Below are 27,020 nucleotides of genomic sequence, written 5' to 3'. Positions count from 1 at the left end.
TGGGTTTTCCTCTGCCATAAGTACTGACTCTGGCAGAGATCCTTTTATCAGAATCAGAGTCCAGTTGAGAGCAATTATTGATCAAAACCAATTAAGATGTGTTAACCATAAACAATTCCTTAGCTAGGGTGTTTTTAAAGGCCTACTTTAAGTTAAAAAAGTAAAAACGCTAAAGTTTATCATTAATAGGATGTTGCATTGGCATCAAATGAACACACTCACTATCATGTTCTCCCTCTTTTAACCCTCTGGTTTCCTCCCTGCTAAACCCACATTTGGTACCCTTGTGATCTAAATGGAACCCAGAAGATACAAATCATAGAAATTACTTAATTTCTATTTAAACTTATTTTTAATGTTTACTCAACTTCAGCCCTCATTTTAATGGCTACTTTTTTGCCTTTGTATTTATAATAGAACTACCAATTTTATTAAGAACTGCACCAAATATGATTTATAAAACACAGATTGGTGCTTGATTTGTGTGATTCATCCAGACCATTTTTTTCTCCCGATGATATATTTTATTTCTATTCAATAACACAGCAACCCTTCGCCCCGACATTAGATCTACTGCCAGCCACAGGTTAAATTCATTAAATGAATAAATTAAACCTTGAAGCCAGAGATTAAGATTAAAAAGGTTGTCACAGGTATCAATGTAGGCAATGATGAAAGCGTATCCAGAAAAGGACGTGTTTGGGCCAAAAACGGTCTTATATGTGCAGAGTATAGGTGCTGGTATATAGTTAGAGTATCAGGAAAAAGTTTTTTTTTTTCAGTAATTTTATTCAAAAAGTGAAACTTGTACATTATATTCATTCATTACACACAGACTGATATATTATGTGTTTATTTATTTTAACTTTTGATGGTTATAACTGACAGCTAATGAAAACCCCAAATTCAGTATCTCAGAAGATTAAAATATTGTGAAAAGGTTGAATATTGAAGACACCTGGTGCCACATTTTAATCAGCTAATTAACTCAGAACACCTGCAAAGGCCTTTTAAATGGTCTCTCAGCCTAGTTCTGTAGGCGACACAATCAGAAGACTGCTGACTGGACAGTTGTCCAAAAAACGATCATTGACACCTTGACAAGGTGGACAAGACACAAAAGGTCATTGCAAGAGAGGCTGGCTGTTCACAGATCTGTGTCCAAGCACATTAATAGAGAGGTGAAGGGAAGGAAAGATGTGGAAATAAAGTGTATAAGCAACAGGGATGACTGCCCCCTGGAGAGGATTGTGAAACAAACCCATTCAAAGATGTGGGGGATATTGACAATGAGTTGACTGCAGCTGGAGTCAGAGCTTCAAGAACCACCAGACAGACGTCTGCTAGACCTGGTTTCAGCTGCAGTATTCCTGATGTCAACCACTCTGGAACAGGAGACGGCGTCAGAATCGTCTCGCTGGGCTAAAGACAGAAAGGACTGGACTGCTGCTGAGTGGTCCAAAGTTATGTTCTCTGATCAAAGTAAATTTAGCAATTCCTTTGGAAATCAAGGTCCCAGAGTTTGGAGGAAGAGAGGAGAGGCACAGAATCCACGTTACATGAGGTTCAGTGAAAAGTTTCCACAGTCAGTGGTGGTTTGGGGTGCCATGTCGCCTGCTGCTGTTCCCTGCTGCTGACCAACTTTATGGAGATGCAGATTTAATTTTCCAGCAGGACTTTCCACCTGCACACAGCGCCAAAGCTACCAGTACCTATGTTGTCTTATGTTCAGGTTATTTTTTATTTTTTATTTTTTTACATTGATACAAGCAATTTACCTTTGGAAAAATGTTTGCTATTAACAAATGCAAAAAAATAAATAAATTGCAAGAAGTGGTTAAAAGGACCCAATCGGGTCCTTGGGGGGGTTAATGTTGCACATCTTGTAATTTATAGAGATCAATGCACCACGCAGACATGAGCTCACCATAACTATTTATGGCGGAATCTATATACAGTTTGTGAGCCCATTAAAAAACACTCTGGATGTAAATAAATCCTTCTCTAAATAGTTTGTACTGGAGGCCTGGTTTGCAGCACTTCACTGAAACACCGTCTGAGAAATAAGAAAGTTTGTTTCTCATTTCCCAAACTGGGCTTTGCGAACACTAAAGCTTATTTAGAACAGCATCTATAAAATAAGTCTGTGACCTAAAGACACTAATTTAAAGCGGTTCTGATACAAATGATGTGATATTTGTTGATAAACTGTTTTCACAGCACAACAGATTTATGAATGTAATGAAATAGCTCCAAGCAGGCTCACTTTATGGAGATTGTTTAGCGCTGGATCCACTTTGGTGGATAAAAGAAACCGGACTGTTCTAAATGGGGTTCCTTCATGTCCTTTCACAGCACGTCATGTAATTCATGTCACTAATTTTCCCCCTTTAATAGGCACACTCTTCTATTTTATACACTGCAAACTTATTAAAAAATAAGTCAGTTTTAATGTTTAAACTTTATAAGCTACTTTTTTTTTATTTGTGCCACTATTTGTACCTGGTTTTTGAGTTCATGGTGTCAACATTTCATAGTTTTGATCCGATTCCCGGAGCAGTCTGAGGGATTATAAAGTAAGCAGAGCTTCTCCACAGGCTAGCATCACCTGAATGTTCTCCAAAATCAAACTCTGGCTCAGACGTGCCAGCGGTCCTGCAGAGAAGCTGATGTATAATGTTTAAAGGGGCTGCGCGCCGACCTACATTCAAGCCTTATCATCCTTCTGACTCTCTTTAGAAAAAGAGAGGTTGATTTACAGTTTTACCAAAACATCCTCTTGCCTCGCGCCCCTCATCTGCTCCCCTCGTCTGAAAAAGAGCGAAAGATGACTGTTCAGAGACAGCTGGAGAAAGTGGGAAGAAATATAAATCATAACAAGGGATCTGTTCCCGAAGAAAATATGTGCACGCCAGCGGAGTACTGAATCAGATGTGTGTGGTTGTGGAAGACATGAGTGGATGCCTGTCTATGAATAAGCAGCTTCAGTGGCCAGGCTGCTGAGACAGCTGGTGTGTAGACAGCAGAAAGGCTGTCGTCAGCATGCATTAATGATAAAACAAAATCTTAAAGCGTTACAGCCGTCTGTCCTGCTCTCTGCGCTGGCTAATGACCCTGCAGACTCTTCCCAAATGCGCAGAACTATCGGCTCTGATTTCTGGGGTTTATTTTTATTTAATTAAACCCTGAGCTGTTGAGAAGTCACTATAATGCAGATGATTTCTATTTCAATAAAAGGAAAGCTAACATTCCTTTGAAGACTGCAGATTGCACTCTTAAGTGGTAGAGCTTTGTTTGTTGTACGAGTGTCAAAATAACTAGTATCTCGATATGATTGATACACTGCAAAAAGGGAACTAAAAGTTAGTAACATTTTCTTTAAATTAGTTTATTTGTCCTTGATTTAAGCAGGTAAATAAGATGAACTGCCAATGGAATGAGTGTTTTGACCCCTAAAATAAGATAATTAGATATACTGCACTTTAAATAAGATGATGGAGACGCATTGTTCCTGTTTTAAGTGCAAAAATCTTCTTCCATTGGCTAATTATTTAAATTTGCTGCTCAAATCAAGGACAAATACACTAATTTGAAGAAAATTCTACTCACTTCTGTTCCATTTTTGTAGTGTACTGAAATAATTATTTGTTCAAAAATGCTCATTTGCGTCGAAGTTGATATATACTGACCCGTTCCCATTTGGCCAGATTGTTGCACTTTTTCAGACGCTGGCTGTGCAATAACCAAGACTCAGCCCTTCCCTCCCTGCAGGCACTCATAGATCTGGACAATGTTTAAACTCTGCTAACGTGTCGAGTGCAGCTACACACAAAAAAATGCAACCCTTTATCAACAAGAAAAGGACTAAAGCCTTGTTCAGAGGAGTCTTCCCTAAAAACTAAACGCTGAACGATGCCGCACGCTACAACACTGCGTAAAAAGGTCCGTAAGGCTTCTTCATCTGCAACATAATAGTAAATCTCCCGGACAACTTAAGCTAACGCTGTCCGTTTAAACATTAGCTTAATGTACACTAACGGCCCGATGTGCCCAGTGCTGTCGGACTGAGACGTGGCTGCTGCTGAATACACTTGCAGGGACCAGATTTTTGTTTACAGTGTAAAATATGTTTTCTATATGCCGGATCCATGTTTGTTTTAAATCACTGTTTACTTTAGTTCAGAATAATTCTTTATTTGTCCCCCAGTGCTAACTTTTAATTATACCATCAGCAAATTGGTGGTATAATTGATAACTAAAGGCAATTCTTCATTTGTGCCTTCAAATGATGTTGCAGAATTGAAAATGATACCAAGTGTTGAGTATTTTTCTTAGTATCTGTATCAAGATTTTAGTGTTGTGACAACCATAGTTTGTTATCCTTTGTCAGCTTTGTTTAAATGTCTCCAAACTTTCTGGATATTGCTGGAGTTTATTCTGTGGAATTGCTTATTTACCTTCCCAAATCAGGGACAAACACACTCATTTCAAGAAAACTTTACTTACCTTTAGTTCCCTTTTTGCAGTGTTGACAGTGCACACAAAACTTTCTCTGGATATTTCTTAATGACTTTGAAAACTTCTTTTCACTTCAGAGTGATACATTACGTTGATTGATGTTGGTCTACCACATAAAATCCCAAAAGAGTGCCCTTGAAATCTGACGTTGGAATGTGATCAGATGTGCTAAAGTTCCAGGGGTATAAATGTCTTTGCAAGTCGTGTTTGTATTAGTATAACTGAATTGTTTGTAAGATTAGATTAAAAGATTTAGACACTAGCTCCCTGACATCTTCAGCAAATCAGCTCTGCACAGACGAGCTGTAGTTTTGAGGAAGTTTATGGAAATTTAGAATTTCAATTCAGCTGTTGCAACGTCCTGAACATTGAATTCAAACATTAGGAAAATCTGTGGGATGCATTTTCTTCCCCCCTATTTCTGCAACTTTAAAACATGTTTTTGTGAAAAGCTCGACAAATCCAATCAAAGTTTGCCTTTGATGCTTCAGTGGAGCGGAGTACAATAACATTGGAAATAGTGAAGTATGTTTTTTCATCACAACAACAATTCAAACTGGCAACGCCGTTGGAATCCTTAACGCGGCACAGAGATGAAGGAGAAGATCTCGTCTCAGATTTCATCTGTTTTTTTTTTTATTATTATTATTTGTGCACGTCCCAATGGTTGTTTATGCAGAGCACAGATGACAAATGTTCAATTTTGAGGTTAATACAGCAAAACTAGTTTGCATTGAACACATTCTAATAATATATAAAATACCAAAAAAAAAAACAGCGACTTGAAATACGACTTCCACAGAGCAAGTTATGTGTTGCACCAAATTTAAACATGAGCACTGCCAATGCCCCTCGTGTTTTTTATTTGCAGTTCTTTTCAACAAGCCGTGGTTTTGTTTTATAAATATTTAATGCATAAGGATAACCTTTGTGTTCACTAAAGCATCAAATAATCATTTTAGTCTGCAGGCAGAATAACAAGAGGGCAGTAATTACACAAACGTGTCGATCAGATTAACGTGACACAAACCAAGGCAATGCGTTAATGGCTTATTAATGTGCTGCATGTGTGTATTTCTGTAACCTCACTGCCACAAAGGGCGTTAAACCTGCTCCGTGTTCGCTTAAGGTTTTTACGGCGCACAAACAGACACACACTGCTGGGTTTCATGCATTGTCGTGTCTGAGCTTTACAACCTTGTTAACAGCAGGATGGAAAATAGCAGCTTAATATCTGCGGCTCGGAGATAAACTGTCCTGTCTGCTTGAGCAGCGGGACCTTCACACACTGCTTTTATGGAAACGACCCACATATAATGCATCAAATAAAACTAATCTTTACGGTGCATGTTTTTCCTTTTACTATCACGTATTGATTTAGTGCTCGCCCTTCGTATTCAGCTACACTTTTTTTTTTTTACTACGTTTTTGTCAGACTTTTGATATGCAGGACAAATAGATTTTTGCCATCAGTGCTGCTTTGCAGACGCTTGGCTTTATGTCCCTCGGCCCTAAAGCTTTGCATCGGGTCTCATTAAGCTTTCTTTCTGTTTTAAGATGTCGACGCTGGAGCAGGAAGGCGAGGAGGTGGTGGGACAGGCTCGATGTCCCTTTGAGTCCCGTCAGTCGAACGTCGGCCTTTTTGCAGGTCAGTAACCCAACTGGACCATTAGTTTCAGGGGCTTTCTTTCAAAGTGAAGCCCTGGTACCGTAAAGTTTCCATTCTGCTGGTTTTTGTGAGATTTTAATTGTTCAGGTCAGACTGGGAACGAGACCAGACCGAAGGTGTTAAGTTTTCCTACTTCATATTTGTTTAAAGAATTTCAGGAACTACTTTGGAAATGGAGAAACCTCAAATTTGCTCCCAGAATCAGAATTGTGATGATAATGTTTAAAGTTAAGAAAAGCTTTCAACCATTCTGTTGAAGTGGAAGTTGTGGGAACAGAGACTTCAGAGGTCCATCCACCATGCAGTTTTCTATACACATAGATTTTCCAGTGTCAGATGGAAGACTGCACTTTTTAATGACTTGCAATGTGTTTATCAAGGCACATATTTTTGTGTGGTGTTTTGCAATGCCCATTAGAAACTCCACAAACACTTAAATAGGAAAGCAGACTGATAAAACTTTTGGTTTTATCACTCCATAATTTATTTTAATTTTTTTTTTAAGAAAACTCAGAATACCGTTTTTTTGTTTTCAAAATAATTACACTTTTTTGTTGTTTCATTTTAAAATGATTTGAAATCTACATTTCAGTCCCGGTTTAACTATGGTATGGCTATCAGTCCAGGTTCTCTGTGTAATGCAGATTTCAAGCAGATGCTCTAAATGTCAGAGATAACAGCGAAGAAGTCAATTTCTTTGCTTTCACAAAAAGAATAAATGTTTTATGACTCTCAAGCTGTTAAATAGTTCTCTGGTCAGTGTCAGGTTATACAGTTTAGCTTCGATCAGTTTTCTGTTGTGATTTTTGAATAAAACATCTTTAAATACAGTTGGGATTATTTCTTCAAAATGACAAATACTAAGTTTTATTGTCATGAGATCTTGTCAGACATATTAGATATGCTTTAAAACATAGTGAGCAAAATTAGGAAGATATTAACAGTGCCGTTGACTCAAACTAGTAGAACGTGTCCTTGCAGGTTTGCATGGCTGCGAGTGATCCTTCAGTTTTTATTTGCGGCTCCTCAGCGGGGATAATTTATAGTTTCCTCCTTACATTCTGATTCGTGGTTGGATTTACAGTTTCTTTGCTAATGTTAGCAGCGATGAAAGCTGATACGCCCGCAACACGCCGAGGTCAAACTCAGCAAAGATCCAAGTGCCAAAGCAGCTCTTGAAAGCTGCCAGGTTTCCACTGACATTTGTGCAAAGTTCACACTTGCTGCTATTCAGACGGGCATGTTCGCCTACATCTGTTCCACTCAGCCTACCTTTGAAGAACATTAGCAGCCATTTCTGACCAAAATAAACATTTAAAGCCAAGTGTAATGGTGCTTCCTGACGAGGCATCTCAGTGTCTGCTTTTTATTTGTTTATTTTTTTTTACGTTGGTGTCCTTCAGGTGGGGACTTCTACTCTGCAACAATGACTGACTTCTTGGCGAGTGATGCGGTCATTTATAGAAGTCTTGGAGAAAGCAGTCCTGTTCTGCGTACAGTCAAGTATGACTCCAAGTGGCTCCGAGGTAATCATCCAAATGTGCTTTTTGGCTGATGTGAAATGACCCAGCCATATTTCATCTGTTACATGTGTTCCATTTGTCAACAAGATCAAACCTGTAAATAATTTCCAGGACGGACGGCGGTCGTTGTCGCTCATTAATTTGTTTTGTGGACCCAGGTAGGGGAAACTTTGAGGAGAAATTAGCCTTCTTTGATGAGACGCCTGTATATTATCTTCATGATTGGCCGATTGCTGATTCATTCTTGACTGTTTCACTTGCGTTGGTGTGATATTTGGAGCAATTTATGAGCTCTAAGAAGTCGCTTGCCTGAACAAAAAGGAACAAACAGAATGTAAATCACAGCCTTTTTTTTTTAGTTATAAGGGAGAACTGGTTGGAAATCTCACTCATTAAAATGGCATTAAGCTCGAGTAATGCTGTCTTATCTGCATGCTATAATTGTTCCATTTGGTCCTGGTTTCCCTGACAAGAATAAAAATCACTTTACAAACTACTTTTACTATTATTTTTGATAATAATGATTGTGAGTTCAAGTACAATTTGAATTTAGAACAAATTTCCCCCACAGAAAATGAAGAAAATTGGTATAGTTAATATAAGTTAATATAATAATGACTGCTGGAGCGCCCCCCCCCCCCCCCCCCCCACACACACACACACACACACACAAACAAATAATCGTAGTTCTGCATAACAGACATTCCTTTTATCTAAAAACACTGGCGCCTCATGCATCATTATCTTTATTGTGTTTAACAATAAATCTGTGCAGGTTTAGAGCTGTCAGCTTTGTCCGGACGATGCTGCACACAGATGCCTCGTCCATTTGCTCACACTCGGTGCTCTTCTCTGATTACCCTGGGACTGAGTGGCTCTGCCTCCACCACCATCAAAACACATTTGGCCTTCGAGATCTGAATCCATTCATATATAGAAAAAAATTATCTTTCGGCCTAATTGGATCCGGTGGGTTGACTTCAATATCCAGTTTAGAGCCAGAGCACAAATATTACCTCCTCCTGAAACACCAGGTGTTCATCATGAGCTACGTAAATGTGCACTAAAGATTCACATTTCATGTTGTTTTTGCTTTTTTTTTTTTTTTTGGATCTCAGTTACTTGAATGCAGTCACAAATGTCATAATAAAATAAAAATGTAATCGGATTTAGCTATTTTGGTAGACTTTGGACAAACTTGAATGTTTATGGAAGCGTGAGAAAAACTGCCGTGCCTGGTTGTCGCTCTCCCAACTCGAGCTGATTATAACGTTGAACGTGCGACCGTTGATCCCGGACCATCTGTGCTCTTTCAGCACAATAGTTTTCTGTCGGCTCTTTCTTCTCGCCGTCTCTTCCTCAAAATGCAAATCTGCAATTTCCCATCGAAGAGACGGCTTGCTTTGAGCCCCGTGTTTACCACGTTCCCTCCCGGGCTGCTCATGAAGTTGAGGTGTGTTTGAAATAAGCCGGAACTCAAAGTGTGTTTATGACATGCCTTTTTCTGCACCTTCAGAACCCCATTTCCTCCACGCTATCGAGTACGGGAACTACGTGTACTTTTTCTTCAGCGAGATTGCAGTGGAGTACACCACCCTGGGCAAGGTGAGGGGGATCAACGGCTTTCATTCTGAGCAGAAAATCTCCAACAACAGCCGCACTTGTCATGCAAACCACCTTCTTAACCGTGGTTCTGTGTTCCCTGTTGGCTCTGCCTGGTTGTGTTGGCTTACAGATCATCTGTTAGAGGTTAAGCATTTCCCCCCCCCCCCCGCTCCCGTCTTCCTCAGGTCGTTTTCTCCAGGGTTGCGCGAGTGTGCAAGAATGACAACGGGGGTTCCCCGAGGGTCCTGGAGCGGTACTGGACATCTTTCCTGAAAGCCCGGCTGAACTGCTCGGTGCCTGGAGATTCTTTCTTTTACTTCGACGTCCTGCAGTCGCTGACCAATGTCCTCCAGATAAACCACCGGCCTGCTGTTCTTGGGGTTTTTACCACACAAGCAAACAGGTGAGGATGAGGGAGATTATCAGGATTGGGACTGTAGCAAATTTGGCCTTGATTTGTGCAGGTAAATAAGACTATTAGCCAATGGAATGAGCATTCTTACCCCTAAAATAAGATAATTATATATCCTGCACTTGAAATAAGATGATGTGAAATAATTGTTTCTATTTTAAGTGCATAAATCTTATTCCATTGGTAGACAATCTTATTTACCTGCTCAAACCATGGCTATATACGCTCATTTTAGGCAGATTCTGCTCATTTTTTGTTTACATTTTGCAGTGATGCTGTTGTGTTTTGACCAGTTGAATGTTGAACAAATGTACTCAGGAGAAAATTGTGCTTTTTTTTTTTTTTGGTCCCAGTCAGAATCCAGAGCTGTTCCAGAGGCAGCTTTCCTTTATTCACAATTACTACAGTTTAATTATTTAACATCCTCTAAAGTAACATCCTGAATTTAAATGCACATCGGGCCTGTCCTGCATCAGAGACATCCTTTTTTTCTGAGTGAATGACCAGATGAAGACATTTGAAGACTAAAGCGACTGATGTTACTTTTACATTGAAGCTTGTCTTACTAACCATTTCTATTAGCTTCCCATGCCGTTCAAATGTGTTGGTATTTACAGCAGCCTCCACTCTTATGGGTGAAAACCATTAGAATTAAATTCATCATGATCTGGACAAAAAATCTCCATATGTGTATAAATCAAACTGAATACACATATTTAGTCAGAAAGAAATCCCATAGAACTACCTTTTTTTTTCACCAAATATCCAGTGTCGCCTTTTTTTTTTTAACACTTACAACCTCCCTTTGCCAGTAATATCTGGCAAGGTCGGCGTAAACAGACAGCGAGACCTCCTGTTTGCACGAACACTCTGGGTCATCTCTTATGAAATCTTACCTTCAGCTCACCCCTGAGGTTTTCTGCAGAATCATTGTGGGAACTGAAAAAGCCCTGGAAGTTTAATTTGTCTGGTAAAATCAGCCCAGTGTTGGTTTGGCCCTATGTTTTGAATTATCATGGAAATGAAAGGCCCAGTGATACTTCTTTTCTTCTTCTTTTTTCTGCCAAATACCGCCAACGTTTTATTTAACTTTAAATTTGTATTGTGTACCTAAGTGGAAAATTGCCTTTGGCTCACTAACATACCAGAGAAGCTAACAATAATAATAAAAAAAAACAGACCAAGCAGACCAAGAGAAAAATCTAAACAGATTATCATAAAAAAGGTAATAAAAGTAAATGTTTAATGGTGGAATTTGAGCAATGTGTTTGAAGAGTGGTTAAGATATGGAATACATCTCAAAAATGATTTAGGTACATTTTTATGAGGGAATATTAGAGGTATCCATAGTACAGTGATTTTGTTAAAACCAATTGTTTATTTATTATTCCTAACATATGAATTTCTTCTCCACAATGTATAGAAATTATTTGACATAAGGCCAGGCCACTCGAATAAAAGACACAGATTTTAAGGCTCTTTGGGAGTCGTGCCAGTAAGTGTGAAGGGTGCCGTCTTTTGGAAATCTGGTACAAATATTAAGTCAGGTTTTAACATTTGAGGCCATCTCTAAAATGATTGGTTAATGCATATATGGACTCTCAGCATGCAGATAAATGCACTGATTAAAATGCACAATATTTATAAACCCTTAACTCTGACATGCACTTAGCTTCTTAGCTGCAGTTAGTCAGACTTTATCCAGATATTTACAACAGATGCATTCAGGTGTCTTTCACTTTGATTTAACATCTATAATATATTATAGCAGGTGTGCAGAAATTAAATGCATAAAAAAAGCTTCTTTTTAAAAAAATACAAGTTGCTTAGCTTCAGACCTTCACTTTTCTTATCACAATGTCTGTTTTTATCCGGGGCCTGCTGAGCAGCATCACCGGGTCTGCAGTCTGCGGCTTTTACATGGACGACATAGAGAAGGCCTTTAATGGAAAATTCAAGGAGCAGAGAAACAGCGAGTCAGCATGGACACCTGTGCTAGAAGAACAAGTCCCGAAGCCGAGGTGAGCGATGTGTCTTTAAACGCTAAACTGTCGCTTTTCTACAGCACGTTTTTTTTTTTTTTTTTCTTTTTTTTTGTCTGTGTGACAAAAGAGTTTTTGCAGCTGCTGTTATTATTCTGCTCAGACGTCTGTGGAAAATATAAAATAATAAAACAAACACATAAGGCACCTGTTCCCACCCGCCTGCTCATCTCGGAAAAACAAATGGCTTGCAAGTGTTTTTGCATCTGTGCTTGTTGAACGGGATTTATGTTTGTTTTCTCTTTGCTTTTCTTTTCTTTTTTCCCACTCTTATCTCACAGGCCAGGCAGCTGTGCAGGCGAAGGCTCTGCAGCCACCTACAAGTCCTCCACCACCTTCCCAGATGAGACCCTGACTTTCATCAAGTCCTATCCGCTTATGGACGAGTCGGTCCCCTCGGTCAACGGCAGACCCTTCTTTACCCGCACCACCAGCAGGTACACGATTTTCTCCTAACGCTGGAACGCTGACAGAAACATAGGAGCCAGTTTTCTTTAGTTTGGGAGACATAAAAATAGATGATCGCCACTCAGAGTCACTCAACAATGCGTCATTTCTAAGATGTTAAGCTTCCAAGCCTGTTGCAACAAATAATCAGAACAAATCTTCCAGAAAAAAAAGATTTTTGCATCATTTAACATCAATACCAACCAAAGTTACAGAGCAAACTTTCCCTAATTTATCCACATTATAGAAACCGTAATAAACAGATGATATAAAAGGTGTACATACGCCTATAAAATAGCTATTTTTTTCTAACAAAAACAATAAAGACAAGGTAAACGTTTTAAAAATCCATGACATCTTTTCTGTAACATATATTATGTACAATTTAACTGACTCAAACAAATATGTTAGAATGAAAAATACAAGCATGTTATAATCAAGTTGCACAGGCATATTTTTACAGAAGCATCCTCTGATTGAATTTAAGCACGCTTGACTTCTTACGTTTACAGCTGCCATCAGTTAAACTAAACCTGATTAAGCCTGAATTTAGCTCTGCTGTCTTTGTAAGATTATCTTTTTTATATCTCTTTGAATTATTTACCTATAGCCGGTGCTGGCAGAAAGATAGCAAAATTATCAAGAACATTTAATTGTCTTATTATCAAAACAATATTTCCAGCTCTGTATTAGAGATTATTGTAGCGATTACTGAATTACTTCACACCAAAATACTTTAAAGATTTGTTGTCGTGTCGACCTTTCAGATCTACTCTACATTCCCAGAATCAGAATCAAACATGGAGAAGCAGCATTCAGTTTTTATGCTCCGCTAATCTGGAACAAGCATCCAGAAAACTGCAAAAATGCTGAAAACTTGAATTCCTTTAAATCCAGGTTAAAACAAAACATTGTCATTACTTTCAGTCTGTAGTTCCAACTTTTCTTTACGTATTATGCCACTGAAGAGTATTTTTTATTTTATTTTCTCACTTTTTATCCTGTAAAGCACTCTAAACTGTGCTGTACAAACAAACTTGCCTTGTTTTTTTTAAGGTACATGCATAAGTTTTCCTTCAGGACCATTGCATGTCAAAACAATGTACCATGCAGTAAAGTGCAAAAACTATTTAAAAATTTAATGTATGTATTGATTGCATGTAAGACGACGGCTAATCTCAGTCACAACAGCAAACTAACCGTGCCTCGATTTATAACGCATGAATGGGTTTTCTTTACTGGACACCCAATTAATCATTTCAGAAGTTATTGTAGTTCCCAGGGGCCTCACAGAGCTTATTTTACAACAGCTCGCAGCGGTACGTAGTGGACCTTTTGCAGGCCGTGTTTCCTGAATCAAATTAAAAACATCACCTGTTAACTGGTAATATTGCTGTTCAGAGTTTAACTATCATGAAGCAGTGGTCATTTCCTTAATGAGCTCCACGTACTTTATTCTCTGTAGCAACACAATGTACAGCGCCGGCCGTGTTTCAACATGCAGCGCTCTGATTGGTATAGACGAGTGAGCTCAGGTGGAACGCTCAGCCTTGTACCTCATTAAAACCCATTGAATTCGCTCAGCGGTCGATCCCGGCCCACATCAAAGGCGAGCCTCGCAGAGAAAGGGTCTTCTTCGAGTGCAGCGCTGACCTGCAGGCGCTCCGCAGCAGCGCGCGTCGTCGAAAGGCAGGGAGCCCCTCGTTGTGTGGGAGAGCGCTCGGCTTGTTGTGACATTTGAGAGTCCGCTGATAGCAGACGACGACGTGGCGGACGTGGAATCACGAAGTTGCCACAAGTGTTTCACTCACCGCCGCGCGGGCCTCAGACGGGGATGCTCACGCGGCAGACACACAGATTCGGCAAGTCAGAAACGCACACGCACGGAGACGCAGAGCATACACGGGCTGCCTCTGTGCCTCCTGAAGCAGAGCCAGGCTGACAGCCAGCCAGACACCGCCGCGGTTCAACACTGGGGGAAACGTGTACCGCTTCACATCTGGCGCCAAAAACATCACATCTGCCGCGCTCTCTTCCCCCGGGACCTGCTAGATAAATGAAATCCCACCACAAACGCATCATGCCACACTACCGAACCCTTACAGGGACTTGCCAGTCAAGTGTGCGCTTGTGTGTGTGTGTGTGTGTGTGGGTGTGTGTGTGTGTGTGTGTGTGTGTGTGTGTGTGTGTGGGTAAACACAGCCGCCTGTGTGGGACCATCTGAGGGGGTGACGCAGGGACAAATAGGGGCGACGGAAACTGCTCTGGGTGTCCTCTGTGGAAGCATCCGGAAGTAACGTAGAGCCAAAGAAAAATCTTATTTCTCCAAGTTTGTTTGTTCAAATCCTCGTGCCGGAGGGTCAAAGTGCAGTTGTAGAAAATGAATGAGCAGAGATTATCCTTCTCTCGGCGAGCAGCGGACTCAAGGTGCCCTTCAGCAAAGCCTGCGAGTCTCAGCGGCTCTGGTGGAGCCAGCAGTAGACGGCCGCGGCGATGCCAGTCGGATCCCAGGTGGAGCCACGGCGAACGAAGGGGGGGAATATGAAGCAGAGTTGTTGCTGCAAATGAAGCAGCAGTCACCAGACGAGCTCATGAATGTCAAACAACTGCGTCAAGAGAAAGTTGAAGCCTGGGACCGGGGAGCAGACCGAGTGTGGGAAAAGTGGCTGAACAGCATGAAAGATGCATCGATTGAATGGTCGTGGGTGGACGGATAGATGCGTTAATAGGATGAAGGGATTAAAGGGAGTAGGCGACGGAGGAAGGGGATGGTGGGTTGGCAGATGAATTGATTGATTGCACACCGAGGAATTACACATTGAGCTCAGCGGTCGCCCACTCTTTGGTTTTGTTTACTGCTGAAAACCAACATTTCCACAACAGACTGTATTAATGGGTTTTTCTTTTTTTTTTTTTTTTTTTTTTTTGTTCCTGTTAAGGTTTAAGTTGACCCAGATAGCAGTGGATACGTCAGCCGGGCCCTATAAGAACTACACGGTGATGTTCCTGGGCTCGGATAACGGTCACGTCCTGAAGATCCTGGCCAGCTCAGAGGGAGCCAACGCTTCCTTCAACACACAAATCCTCGAAGACATCGACGTCTACAACCCAAACAAGTCAGAGAACACACCTTTTGTATCGTTTTTATTTATATTTTTATATATAATCTCCACAAATGCCTTTATTTGAACTATATTAGTATGTAAAATTGAACCTATTCATCCTTTGTTGTTATTCTTTCCCTCCTCCTCCTTGTTCTCCCTTGATTAATCCCTCCTACTCACTCTTTGGTCTCTGGTAACACTTTGCATCATCTTGTACAGCTGGAGGAGACTTTTCTTTGTCTCAGCTTTTGTCACAGCCTGAAATGCCGATCAACAGGAACTTAAATTCTCTTCTGACATGCTGCGTGGTGAAGGAGACGAGTGCTAAACATCAGATTGTGACCTTTTTATTCGTTGATTCATGTTCTTAGGTGCAACGTGCAAGGGGAGGACAGGAGGGTTCTGGGCCTGGAGTTGGACCGGGACCATCATGCTCTGTTCGTGGCCTTCTCTAGCTGTGTGATCCGTGTCCCCCTCAGCCGCTGCTCCGACTACACAACCTGCAAGAAGTGAGTAACTTGTAGTAGCGAACAGTACTACTACCATGCAGAGTATTCAAAATAGCAGAGATGCACAGATCAGAATTTTGTAACAAGCTTCCAGTTTTTCGTGAAGCTTAGACCTGCGGATACAGACTAAAGTCATTAAACATTTTATAAGGATTGAATGGAAGAAATGAGAACTATATTGGAAATATTTTTTTCTAGTCTTCCTGGTGTGTGATATTTCTTTTTACTGGGACAAAATCCTATGTTTAGGTTGTTGTAGAAAATGTTTTTTATTATTTGCATCAAAAAGAAAATTATTTTAGTTCAAATTTGCAACTACCGTATTTTCCACACTATAGGGCACACTGGATTATAATGGTCCATTTGCAAACTTTTTTCATATATAAAGTGCACCAGATTATAAGGCGCATTAAACGAAACAAAACAACCAGATAAGCCAGTCAAACTTTATTAAAAGCGTTTACAATAACTCCCAAACTTGTTCAGTTCTAACACATAAAATACAACACAATGCACTCACTTCTTCAGCTCATTCCTCGTCCACAAATCCCTCAAATTCTTTGTCTTCAGTGTCTTGGTTTTACAGATGGGTGATTACAGCATCCAGCGTACACACGCTGTAATATTATGGTGAAGCACAGTATGTATTACCGTAATGCTGCAAGCGGTGCGGCTTTGTAGTTTGCCAAAGTCATACTAAAACATTTTGATAGAGCGCTGTGTACCACACAAAATCGCTTTGAGGTCAGTAAACACAACCAGAATTGATCCATATAGAAGGCGCTCCGGATTATGAGTCGTGCTGTAGTTTTTTGAGAAATTAAAGGCTTTTAAGTGCGCATTATAGTCCAGAAAATACGGTATATTTAACATTTTTAATCAACAATTCTCAAAGCATCGCTAGCATTGCTAAAATGCAAATCTCCCAGTATGTTCCTAACAAATATAGATCAGTGGGGTCCAAAGTCAGTCCTGAAGGGTCGACCGCCGCCGTGAAGGTTTTAAATGTTTCCCTGTTTTACCAAACCTGAACACATTAATGGGTCATACATTGGCTGCCATGCTAAAGGGTTAATTGAGCCATTAAAGTGAGCTGTGTTGGAACAGAAACACAACTACAACATGCAGGACTCCACCCTTAGGGACCGGCGTTTAACACTCGAACTTTACCTCAAGCCTGAGACTTTGAAAAAGGCGGCCAACATTTCCAAATCCGACGTGTTCCAGGACAGAGAGGGATTTAGAGCTCGGATGAAACACAACATCTTTGTTGTAATTCGGTGAAAGTCTCACTATCTCGCACTGTGTCAGAGCCTGAATAAGGTGCAGACATGATTCCACATGTAATATACTGTTTCATTTCTAAAAGCCGCTTACATTTCTGTGCTTCCTCCGACTTCATTTTAAACACCTCCGCCGCATTTCTTTCCTCACTTCCCTCTCTGCCTGCTCTCTATTTCTACACCGTCACCCCTGTAACCTCTGATGGAGCCTGACTATTGGTCTTCCCTGTAAGTAGGTTATAGTTACCTCTGATATTAACCGCATTGTTGTTAGGGCTCCACAATACCTAGCAAATGCATCGCTGTCGCAATAATACGATACGCAATATACATATGGCAAAGAACTGTCTGGACTGCATTAGGTGTTAGCTAGCCTAATTATTGAGGTACCGTGCATTCAAGCTCTCTGTCCGTATAATACACAAGGTGACACTTGTTAATGTAGGTTATAAAGTTGTGCAAGGTAAAAAGTCACTAAGCAACCTCTGCTAAGTTGTTTCAATGTCAGCAGATACCAGACAGAAGCCACTTTTGTAACAACTTTTGATGAAATTATTAAGTAAAAATGTTCTTCCAGTAGCTGAATATGTTACTCATTTCCTGGGCTCTATGAATGCAAAGCAAAAAGACTTAACTTATTTCTTTATCGCAAGTCATATCACTGTATTATCATACTCCGCATGTTTTGACAAAATCTTACAGCCCCAATTATTCCATATCTTTTTGGCTCTTTATGTAAGATTGTCTCGATGTGGTTTTTGTCCCATTGTTCCACAAATTGAAATCCTGTCGGTTCCGGGGCTCCTTGCTCTGATCTTCATGTCTTTCCATTGATTTTTGAATTGGATACAAGTCAGGTGATAAAGTGAGCCATTCTTGCAGTTTTGCATCACACTTGGACGTGATATTTAATAAGCTTTCTCTTCAGCAGAGGAGTCATGTGCAGTGAGTGTGCATAGATTTTTCTATTACTTGTTTCAAAGGTGCCTGCTATTTGCAGGTCTCTCTGTAGCTCTCTGTGAGTCCTAACTGTATCTTGGATAAGTCGTGATTGTTCCTTTGAGTCCTCTGACAGAAATCCTACGAAGGGCATCTGGCCGTGGCTGGTTGAGGATGAAATTATGTTCTTTTCACTTCCAAATAACAGATCCCGGAGTGCTTGCTGAAACATTCATACGTTTAGAAATGCAGCCGCTGCCAACTTTGCTTTTACCAGTCATACCACTCTATGCAATACTTTGATAATCAAAACATTTTCATTGGCCATCGGTTGATATTAAAACAGGCTGATATTGATTTTCACACAGCTGCAGCATGGATACTTTCTAAATACTGACAGATTTCAGCTGCTTTCTCAAAGAAGGTGGGTTGTTTCCTTTGGCTGGATGACATAAGCAAGCTGGACTCGCTCTACTCCAGTTGGTTCTAAAAACATGTATTGATGCATGAACCGTTTATTACAACCACAGCAGCAAACTGGGTACAAATCTGGCCATGTTTAAAAATACATTTTTGGCTATTTGGTAGACCCTTTAGGGTAAAAAAAGAAACCTTAGACTGGCTTACTTTCTGGAGTTCAGCTGATTCCCTTTTTCCCACTAAAACAGCCTGTAGTTAATATGTCATGATGACAAATCAGACCATTTAACAAAAGGGCGATTTAAAAGAGAAATATTTATCTAGGTTCCAGACTTTTCTGAAACATCTTCAACTTGGCATCAGATATGGGTTTAAACAGAGCAGAAAGATCGTCATTTAATGTTTTAACCGTTCAACATAAAAACAGTCTTAAAAAAAAAAAACAGTACACAGCAGAAACGCAGTGACTTAAGCTCCTTTGTTTTAGCAAACTCTCTGTTGCCCCAGCTAATGTTGTTGGTTTCCAGTTTCAAGATCTATTTTTGGGGTAGTGAGGAATGTTGGCCTCTTGCAGCCCCCCCCGCTCCTTACTCCATCAAAACCAGAGGAGGGGTTTCTTCTTCAGCTTCTTTTGGGAGTACGTATACCCCCGTAGCATGCAAACCCCTCGTTGCAAAGGTCTGGAGAAGCTCTCAACATTGTTTAGTCAGAAATTGGTTCCAGATGATTGGCTGGTAGCTAGCGGTGTTTTTTTTTTGTTTTTTTTAAAGAGAGAGAGAGGGGAGAAGGAAAAGCAGGAGTGAGGAGGAGGCAGCTGGGATCTAGCTGTTTTTTTTTTTTTCTTGAGTTTACAGTCTAGCTACATCCCCTGATCCCTTTTAGAGACTACAGCCACAGCACATCTCATGCTTAGATTAGGGGCCCCCATAAGCCGCATCAGCAGCAGCCAGGAGGTCAGATTTCAGCCACCATATCCTCCTGAAACACACCAATGAATCTGACTCCAGATCAGATGTACGTCATCTCTCTCTTATTTTCTGCCTCCAATTTTTTTTTTCTCTCAATCTTGGCTTGTTTCTCTTTCTCCCCCTCACTGTAGGCAGTGTTATCAGGTTTGTTTGCTTTTCCTTTTTTTTTCACCCCGGGTCTTACTGCCAATATTAGGTTTCAGTAAAAAAAAAAATAAAAAAAAAAAAATAACTCTATTTCAAGCAGCAGCAGGGAACTGTATGAAATGGAGAATTTTAATAAAAAATACAATAAAAGAGGGGAAGAGGCCCCAAACCCTGAAAGTCTTAGAAGCTCCAAAAGTCTTTTCAGCTACATTTCCTGTTTGATATGAACTCAGTGAACCTGCTTCAGTTATAAATATCCATTTTTCCCCAAAGTCAGCTGATTGATAATCTGGATAAGGGGTCGCAACATTTACTTACTTAATAGAATCTTAAAAGATCTTTTTAAATTAGGTCAGACTTTTCTACTTGAACATAATGCGTAACTTAACTTTTTTAATAGAACCAGAGAAATATGTCATCCCTTTTGCTTAGATGATGGTATCCAGCTGATCAGCCAAATCATGATTTCTTCTTCTCTTCATGCAAAAAGGCTTTAGGCCCATTAGTCTGACCTCTGTTTAGAGTTATAACCCTAACATAGAGCAAGAGAAAGCTCTATGTCTCTTGAAACATCCGTATCAGATAAAGATTAACCATCTAAGGAGTGTACTTAGGAAGAACACAATGGGAAATTATCTTATGATCATATTAACTGGAAAAAAAAATTTTTTTACACACACTCCACGCTTTCTTTGTGCCTAAAAAGTAAAAAAAAAAAAAAGACTAAACATGGTGCTGTGGGATAGAAAAATGTTCTTTTGCAGCTTAAGGAGGTCTCAAACTGCTTCATTTGGATGCAGCAAACTTTTTTAGCCTGGCTGAACAGCTCCTCTATCGGGGAAAATTGCATAATTACTGCCAACAAACAGGAAAGTAAAAAATAAAGCCTTCCTTCCATCCATCCCTCTATAGACTCCATGTTTAAAGGCCCATCTCTCTAGACATGTGTTAATTATTCATAGATAATGTTTGTATTTGTACTAAATTGGCTAAAAGTGATGCTGTACATGTGAATATGGGAAAGGTGTTCTGAGTTTTAAAAAGGCGTCGATACCCTGACTGCTGTTTTTCCCCACTGACATACGGTAGAAATTTTGTAGACACATTTTTATCTTTTTTTCTAAGGCATCAAATTACATTCAGGATGGAATGAATTTATTTCTTGTAATGGAATTGTTACACTGGTGAAGCACTTACAGGATTACAATTGTTACAGTGAATCGGTTTCTAGTAAATCTGAATGTTTCGATTCCAAAGAGTTTTGGCAACATGAACGTCAGCCACAGAGACCCTCAGCAGCTGAATTGATGTTTCTTCTAGACTGACACACACACACACACACACACACACACACACACACACACACACACATCTGTGTCTTTGTGATAGTAAGACATAGACAGGTCTTTGGTTTTAAGGAGGAGCATGGGACAAACAGAAGTCTGTGGTGTCCAAACGCTGCCCATACAACAGCTAAGAAAAACAGCCCAGTGAGAAACGACTTCATTTACCTTTTTTTTTTTTCTCCTTAAACTCCGGCTGGCCTTTTCAAAGAAGTTGCTCCAGGGTTGCCGTTCAGTTCTGTCAGATCATTGTAAATGAATGCCTCTGATGGAGGGAGCGGAGGCAGAATGGAGAGTAATCTGCATATATACCTTATGGCGAGCGTATGAATAATTTATTAAAGTAGCACTTTAGTATGCGGTGCCACATATTTGCAGTCACACACGGCGAGGAGAGTCATTTTAGCTTTTCAGTAACCAGAGGTCCTCAATCTGTGAACTGTTAAAATCATAGCAAACCTCTTCTATTTGGGTTTAACATTTAAAACTTCCACTTTGTTTTTATTATGTGGAGTCTGCGCACACACTTTTATAAAGTTAGAATATAATACACAGAAATAAAGAAGTCAAATATTGAAAATGAGTATCTGTACTCGCCTTACCTTTAGTAATACTGTTAAACCCCTGAATGATATGGTAAATAGTGACCACTGGAGATAGGTACCAGCCTGTGTGTGTGTGTATGTATATATATATATATATATATATATATATATATATATATATATATATATATATATATATATATATATATATATATATATATATATGTATATATATATATGTATATGTATGTATATATATATATGTATATGTATGTGTATATATATATGTATATATATATATATATATATATATATATATATATATTTGAATATGCATTATGTGTTCCCATGAGGCTTATTTGTCAGATTTAAAGTACCGTTTGACCACCTTTGGTCAAGCATAAAACATAACTTTCATTATGTCTGCACTTTTGTATCTTGACTATATACATACTTAAGAATATATTTTCATAATTCTTGCATTAAACTGCATGCTTTAAAATACAAGATCAAGTAAAAACAACTGTTTATTATTTTATTTGGGTTTATACCTGTTTAGTCATTCTAAAATCATCCTATCCCGTCTGCAGGGGTGCCACTTTGTTCGAATAAATGTGTTTAAATTATTTTTGATTGAATCAAATATTTGGCTGATGAGAAAAGAGCATTGTCCAAAATCTTTCCCACTTTTATTCACTTTATTTTTAGCTTGCAGCTCTGGGCGCAGCAGGGGAATAATAGTTCCTTTCTCGCGTTGCTCCCGCTCAGAGCTGACACGCTGAAATGTTCTCAGTGGGATTCCTCGCCAGATTTTACAGGCTGGGGATGAAGATGCACACGCAGTGCACAGTCAGTTCAAATGTTCATAAATCATTTCAGACTCTCAAAACAGGCCACCCCATTAAAACTTATTTAAACTCGACTGCCTCGGAGGTTTGGGGTTGACGCAGAAGGAAGCACGTAAGCGTTTTATTGTTTGCCGCCGTTCCTTTGTCACTGTGTGCTTTATGCTCATTATGTTGTCGCTGCCGGGTGAACGCCGCACTCTTGCAGACAATAACCGGCGCAGCTGTGAAAAATATTGCTCACGAGCTCAATGTCACCCAATGTTGTGCGGGAGTCTCGTAATGGTAAGGAGGGAAGCTGTGGGATTGATGAGGCTCAAGTTGAGAGAGAGAAAAAAAAGGAATTTTAAAAAATAAACTTCTGCTGCAGATGAGAAGAAACGTTTAATCAACAAAAATTCATTATGGAGCTGAAAGTAGAAGAAAGGCTCTGAATGTCGTGATTCTGCAGGGACCTTTGCCTTGGGGGCTGTGACTAATGGCTATTGATTTTGGTTAATGCTGGTGGCTTTGAGGAGAGGAAGTAAACAGGTCAGAGTCTTCATGTTAATAACCAAATCATCGAGCTGATATCCAGCGAAGCGGGCCGGATCAGCTGATTGAACAACCTGCTGACTGTAGACATGAGACTGCTGCTAAAGCGTGTGATCTACTGTTAGAATACGGTCATTCAGAGCAAAGCTTCTCCAAATACACGTTTACCTGTTGTTTCAGGGTTATACGGTATGAGTTGTAGTAGAAAGAAACAAAGAATCAAACAAAGTGTGAATCACCACGTCAAAGAACCCAGAAACTGAAATGCATTCAGTATTGGTAATTTTTTTCTATATATTCATACATACTGTATGCTTATATTTGTCATTATATTATTAAAACCAAGTTGCAATCATCTGTTCTCTATGCTGTAGAACTTTGTGACGTTATTTTTTATTATCAGTGGGCACAATACAGGTTAAACTTTTTTTTTTTTTCAACAAAGTTGGGGTCAAAACCTTAATCTGTCTCAGATTAGTGCGGCTAAAACTCCAGCTCTTCACGTTGGATCTCCTCCACCTGTGAAGAACCTGATTGAGCCGCTTTCTCCAGCGGGAACTACAGACAATCATGATTTCTGTCGCTTTTATCAGAAACAAGCCAAGATTAAACTCTGGAGGAGGTGTAGAAAAAGCATAGCATGCCCAACATAAAAAAAGCCCAGAGTTGAAAGTTTAATTTAGTGATCACAATATAGATGCTTTACAGTAAATCTTATTTAATGTTTATTTATGCAGGTATTCTCATCATCTTATCAAGATAGACCTGAAATGAGATAATCCCTGTTGTTGTTGTTTTTTAGTAATTCATTTCAAAAGAAGAAATCCAAAGTCTGTTGATTTTATTTTTTGATTTATTGTTATTTAACCTTTTGTTCACCAGGAGAGCCTCATTGAGGTGGGAGTGTCCGGGCCAAGACACCAACACAGAGCAGTCTATTTTAAGTCTTTATTTTGGTTAATTTTGATGACAGTGGCTTGCAGTTAAGCAACTCACATAGTTGCTTTGAAAGTGGATTGTACTGAAATTTGACTAAAAATTCAGTTTTTAAGAAAATGTAAATATTATAAAAGACCCAATAAAAATAATCTGTGATACAGGAATCCTTGCTCATTGAAAAGTAGACTATATTCTGTACAGTTGATGTACTCCATACCTGGTCAGAGCTCCTCTTTACCTGTTGGGGAAATTCTTCATGTTTGCAACCATCAATGAACATTAGAAAGAGGAAAAAAAACATCACAAGCTTTTCATATTTGTATTTAATAAACTGCAAAATGTGTACGCATCCATTTACAAAAGAATAACTATGCTGTCATCTCTCTACATATCAGTGTTGATTAGGTAATCGGTTAATGATGATTGCATTCCTTTGGGCTTTTTTTTCTTCTTCTTCTATTTAACACACTAATTGGAAAACTAAACAATGCAGCAATTAAAGTGCTGTAAGGCCGCCTAGGAGGACGCCGTTTTAGGGGCGCCATTTGTGTCAGGCTGCAGACGGCTAGAAAAGCTCCTGTTTTTTCTCGCCTTTGTTAAGGCAGAGCTGTAGAGGGTGATAGGTGTTGTTTGGTTGGCTTGGTGGCACGGTAGTGTCTCATTACCAGGCTAACATCCAGCGAACTCAGTGTTCTTCACACTCAATGTTCTCCTCATTTCCTTCCACCACTAACAAACCGTCTCCATGTGTCTGTTATGCAGAAGCTGTTTGGCGTCACGGGACCCTTACTGCATTTGGCTCAAGTCAGGCAGCTGTGTCGCAGTCTCACCTGGACTCAAGTAAGTCACACACACATGCACACGAGCGCACAGTTAGTGCTAATAGCTGTTTCATACTTGTAACAGGGGAGGGCGAGGCAATCATGAGGTGATGATTGACTTCCTTAGCTCTCATGACTTTATTGCTTTAAAGTGCGTGTCGCAGCCTGTCCAAGTAATTCAGCTGCATGTGGGGCGCAGTAGTGCTAATACTGGATATCATCACGAGAATCTAAAGTTGATGTAGTCTGTTTTCTAAAGGAAAATAATGAAAGTGCCTTGAACTTTTGTTCCAAGCATATACGTATGGAAAAAAATTTAAATAATTAAACGTGTTTTAGTTAAGCTAATCAGCTTTAATCCTGACAACAGTGCAAGTCACGATTTCTGTGCTCATGTTTCAAAAGCAAGTGTCCTCTGTTCTGCATTTAGACGACACCATACGTTTAGTTTAAGGCTTAAATAAAATAACCTGGCCAGCCAGATTGATCATGTGTAGCTCTCTCTGTTCTGCACATGATCAATCTGGATCTGCTCCCATCAAATCCATTCGGGGAAAGGAGGGACGTTCAGCAGAACTCTCTGAGCTCATTGGACGAAGCGATACCTAGTGCCCGCCTACCAAAGGTTGGTTTTAGCCAATCATGGTATCAAATTAAAGCGTAAGCAGCAGACGGCATGAGAAACCACAAGAAGGTAAGGTAGTCAGGGCACTTCTTGCTGTTTTTCTATCAAAGAGGAAATCCTGACATAACAGGTGTGATAGCAGCAGCTACGTGTGCGTTCTCCATGTTTGTGTTGGTTCAGCTGAGGGTTCAGCCGCTCTTCCTTTCGCCACACCGGTATGTCCCGCCTTAAACCTCAATACTGCATTGTGATTGGCCCAAACCGTTTTTGGTTCCGACACAAACGGTTGAAGCCGGAGCGTTACAAGATGGATTCTCGTGTGTCTGTGAACGCACAATTATTGCAATAATTCATCTTGCAGGCAAGGTTACAAATAAAATGCAAAATTCAGTGTTGTGTAAAAGTCAAATGTTTATGAAACTGAATGACAAAGACGTCTTACTGTAAGGAGAAAAGCCTCACAGTTACACAGCATGTCTGGCATAAAAGTTGGAGATTACTTCCTTGTTTTGTTTCCTTCACTGGACATTTCAGATTGTGTTTCATAGACAGTACGGTAAGGGCAAACTTAAAAATATCTATTTTATTGGAACACTACAGAAATTTGAAAACGCAAAGTTAATTTCTGTTAATTTTGCCCCAGTAATTTTCCGCAGATTTGCTCCTTAAATCAGCCACTGGAGCAGAATGCCGCAGCAGTTGATTATTTTCTGCTCTGAGTGTTAATAAGCGGTGAGATCAGTCTCTGAGGTGTTTGGCTGATCTGAGAGCAGCCGCAGCCACATAAAGACATTATTAGTTTTGTAACTTGAAGCATCAAAGGGCAGATTTGCAACTCGGTCAATAATGTGCAGCCAAGCAAACGGCGAAGCAATAAATTTCACATCTCCTCTCACTCCTCCAATGAGTTGTTCAGGGCTGCACAGATGCACATGTAATCTGGTCTGAAGACATGCTCCAAGCAATCAATAGCTAATCTAGAATTGGACAAGTGGGTAAGATCAACATGATGAATATTTGATCACCACTTTCGGCACAGATATTGGGCTGGTCCAGTTTGACTCACACTGAGCATCATTCTTGTTTGTCGACAAGGGTTTGCCGTGTGTGAATTCTGTCGAAGAGGCAGTTTGCATGCTGCTGTTTTTTTTTTTTTTATAGATGCGCTGGTAAACACGCTGCTAAACCTCTGAGCAGGTGGAGCAGCCGAAGGACATGAGGGACAAAAGAAATGAGTTAGCTCTGATGTTAGATTAGCACAACAAAGTGGAGCATTTCAAATGACCCATCATGACATTTGCACGGCTTTGGAGCTATTTATACCTTAATGCCAGTTGCATTACAGTTCTGTTCATTGTTTTCACACCAAAAATGGTGATTGGCAACAGAGGAGAAAGAAAATGCTTTGCTAAAAGCCAAAAAATATATAGAAAAACATTTTTTGGTCTCACATTTTATCTTGTATAGGTTATATAACAATAGCACACTGCAAAAACGGTTCTAAAATATGTAGAATGTTCTTAAAATGTGTGTTTTTGTCCTTGATTTGGTAATAATATTATCTGCCAATGGGATGAGTATTTTGACCCCTGAAATAAGATAATTAGACATCCTGCACTTGAAATAAGATGGAGATGAGTTGTTCCTATTTTAAGTGCAAAAATCTTATTCCATTGGCAGATCATGTTATTTACCTGCTCAGATCAAGGACAGATACACTTATTTTAAGAGAATATTGCTTATTTTAGTTCCGTTTTTGCAGTGCAGTGACTGTTGCATTAC

General features: G+C 39.7%; 1 protein-coding gene across 5 annotated transcripts in view; it reads left to right on the top strand.

Annotated features, from left to right (window-relative positions):
- Positions 1 to 27,020, top strand: part of sema6e (sema domain, transmembrane domain (TM), and cytoplasmic domain, (semaphorin) 6E) — a 222,010-nt gene that overhangs the window by 156,789 nt on the left and 38,201 nt on the right. For all 5 annotated transcript variants that reach the window (XM_012879132.3, XM_021324749.2, XM_021324734.2 and 2 more), the window contains 9 exons: positions 6,076 to 6,166; positions 7,591 to 7,713; positions 9,227 to 9,315; positions 9,501 to 9,718; positions 11,617 to 11,748; positions 12,051 to 12,206; positions 15,156 to 15,332; positions 15,692 to 15,829; positions 24,555 to 24,632. In XM_012879132.3, the coding sequence (XP_012734586.2) occupies positions 6,076 to 6,166; positions 7,591 to 7,713; positions 9,227 to 9,315; positions 9,501 to 9,718; positions 11,617 to 11,748; positions 12,051 to 12,206; positions 15,156 to 15,332; positions 15,692 to 15,829; positions 24,555 to 24,632 (1,202 nt within the window). The remainder of the gene's footprint in view (positions 1 to 6,075; positions 6,167 to 7,590; positions 7,714 to 9,226; positions 9,316 to 9,500; positions 9,719 to 11,616; positions 11,749 to 12,050; positions 12,207 to 15,155; positions 15,333 to 15,691; positions 15,830 to 24,554; positions 24,633 to 27,020) is intronic.

The sequence above is a fragment of the Fundulus heteroclitus genome, chromosome 3 (assembly GCF_011125445.2).
Source record: "Fundulus heteroclitus isolate FHET01 chromosome 3, MU-UCD_Fhet_4.1, whole genome shotgun sequence".
NCBI lineage: Eukaryota > Metazoa > Chordata > Actinopteri > Cyprinodontiformes > Fundulidae > Fundulus > Fundulus heteroclitus.
Note: the sequence above shows the minus strand (reverse complement) of the source record. Positions and strands in the feature narration are given on the sequence as shown.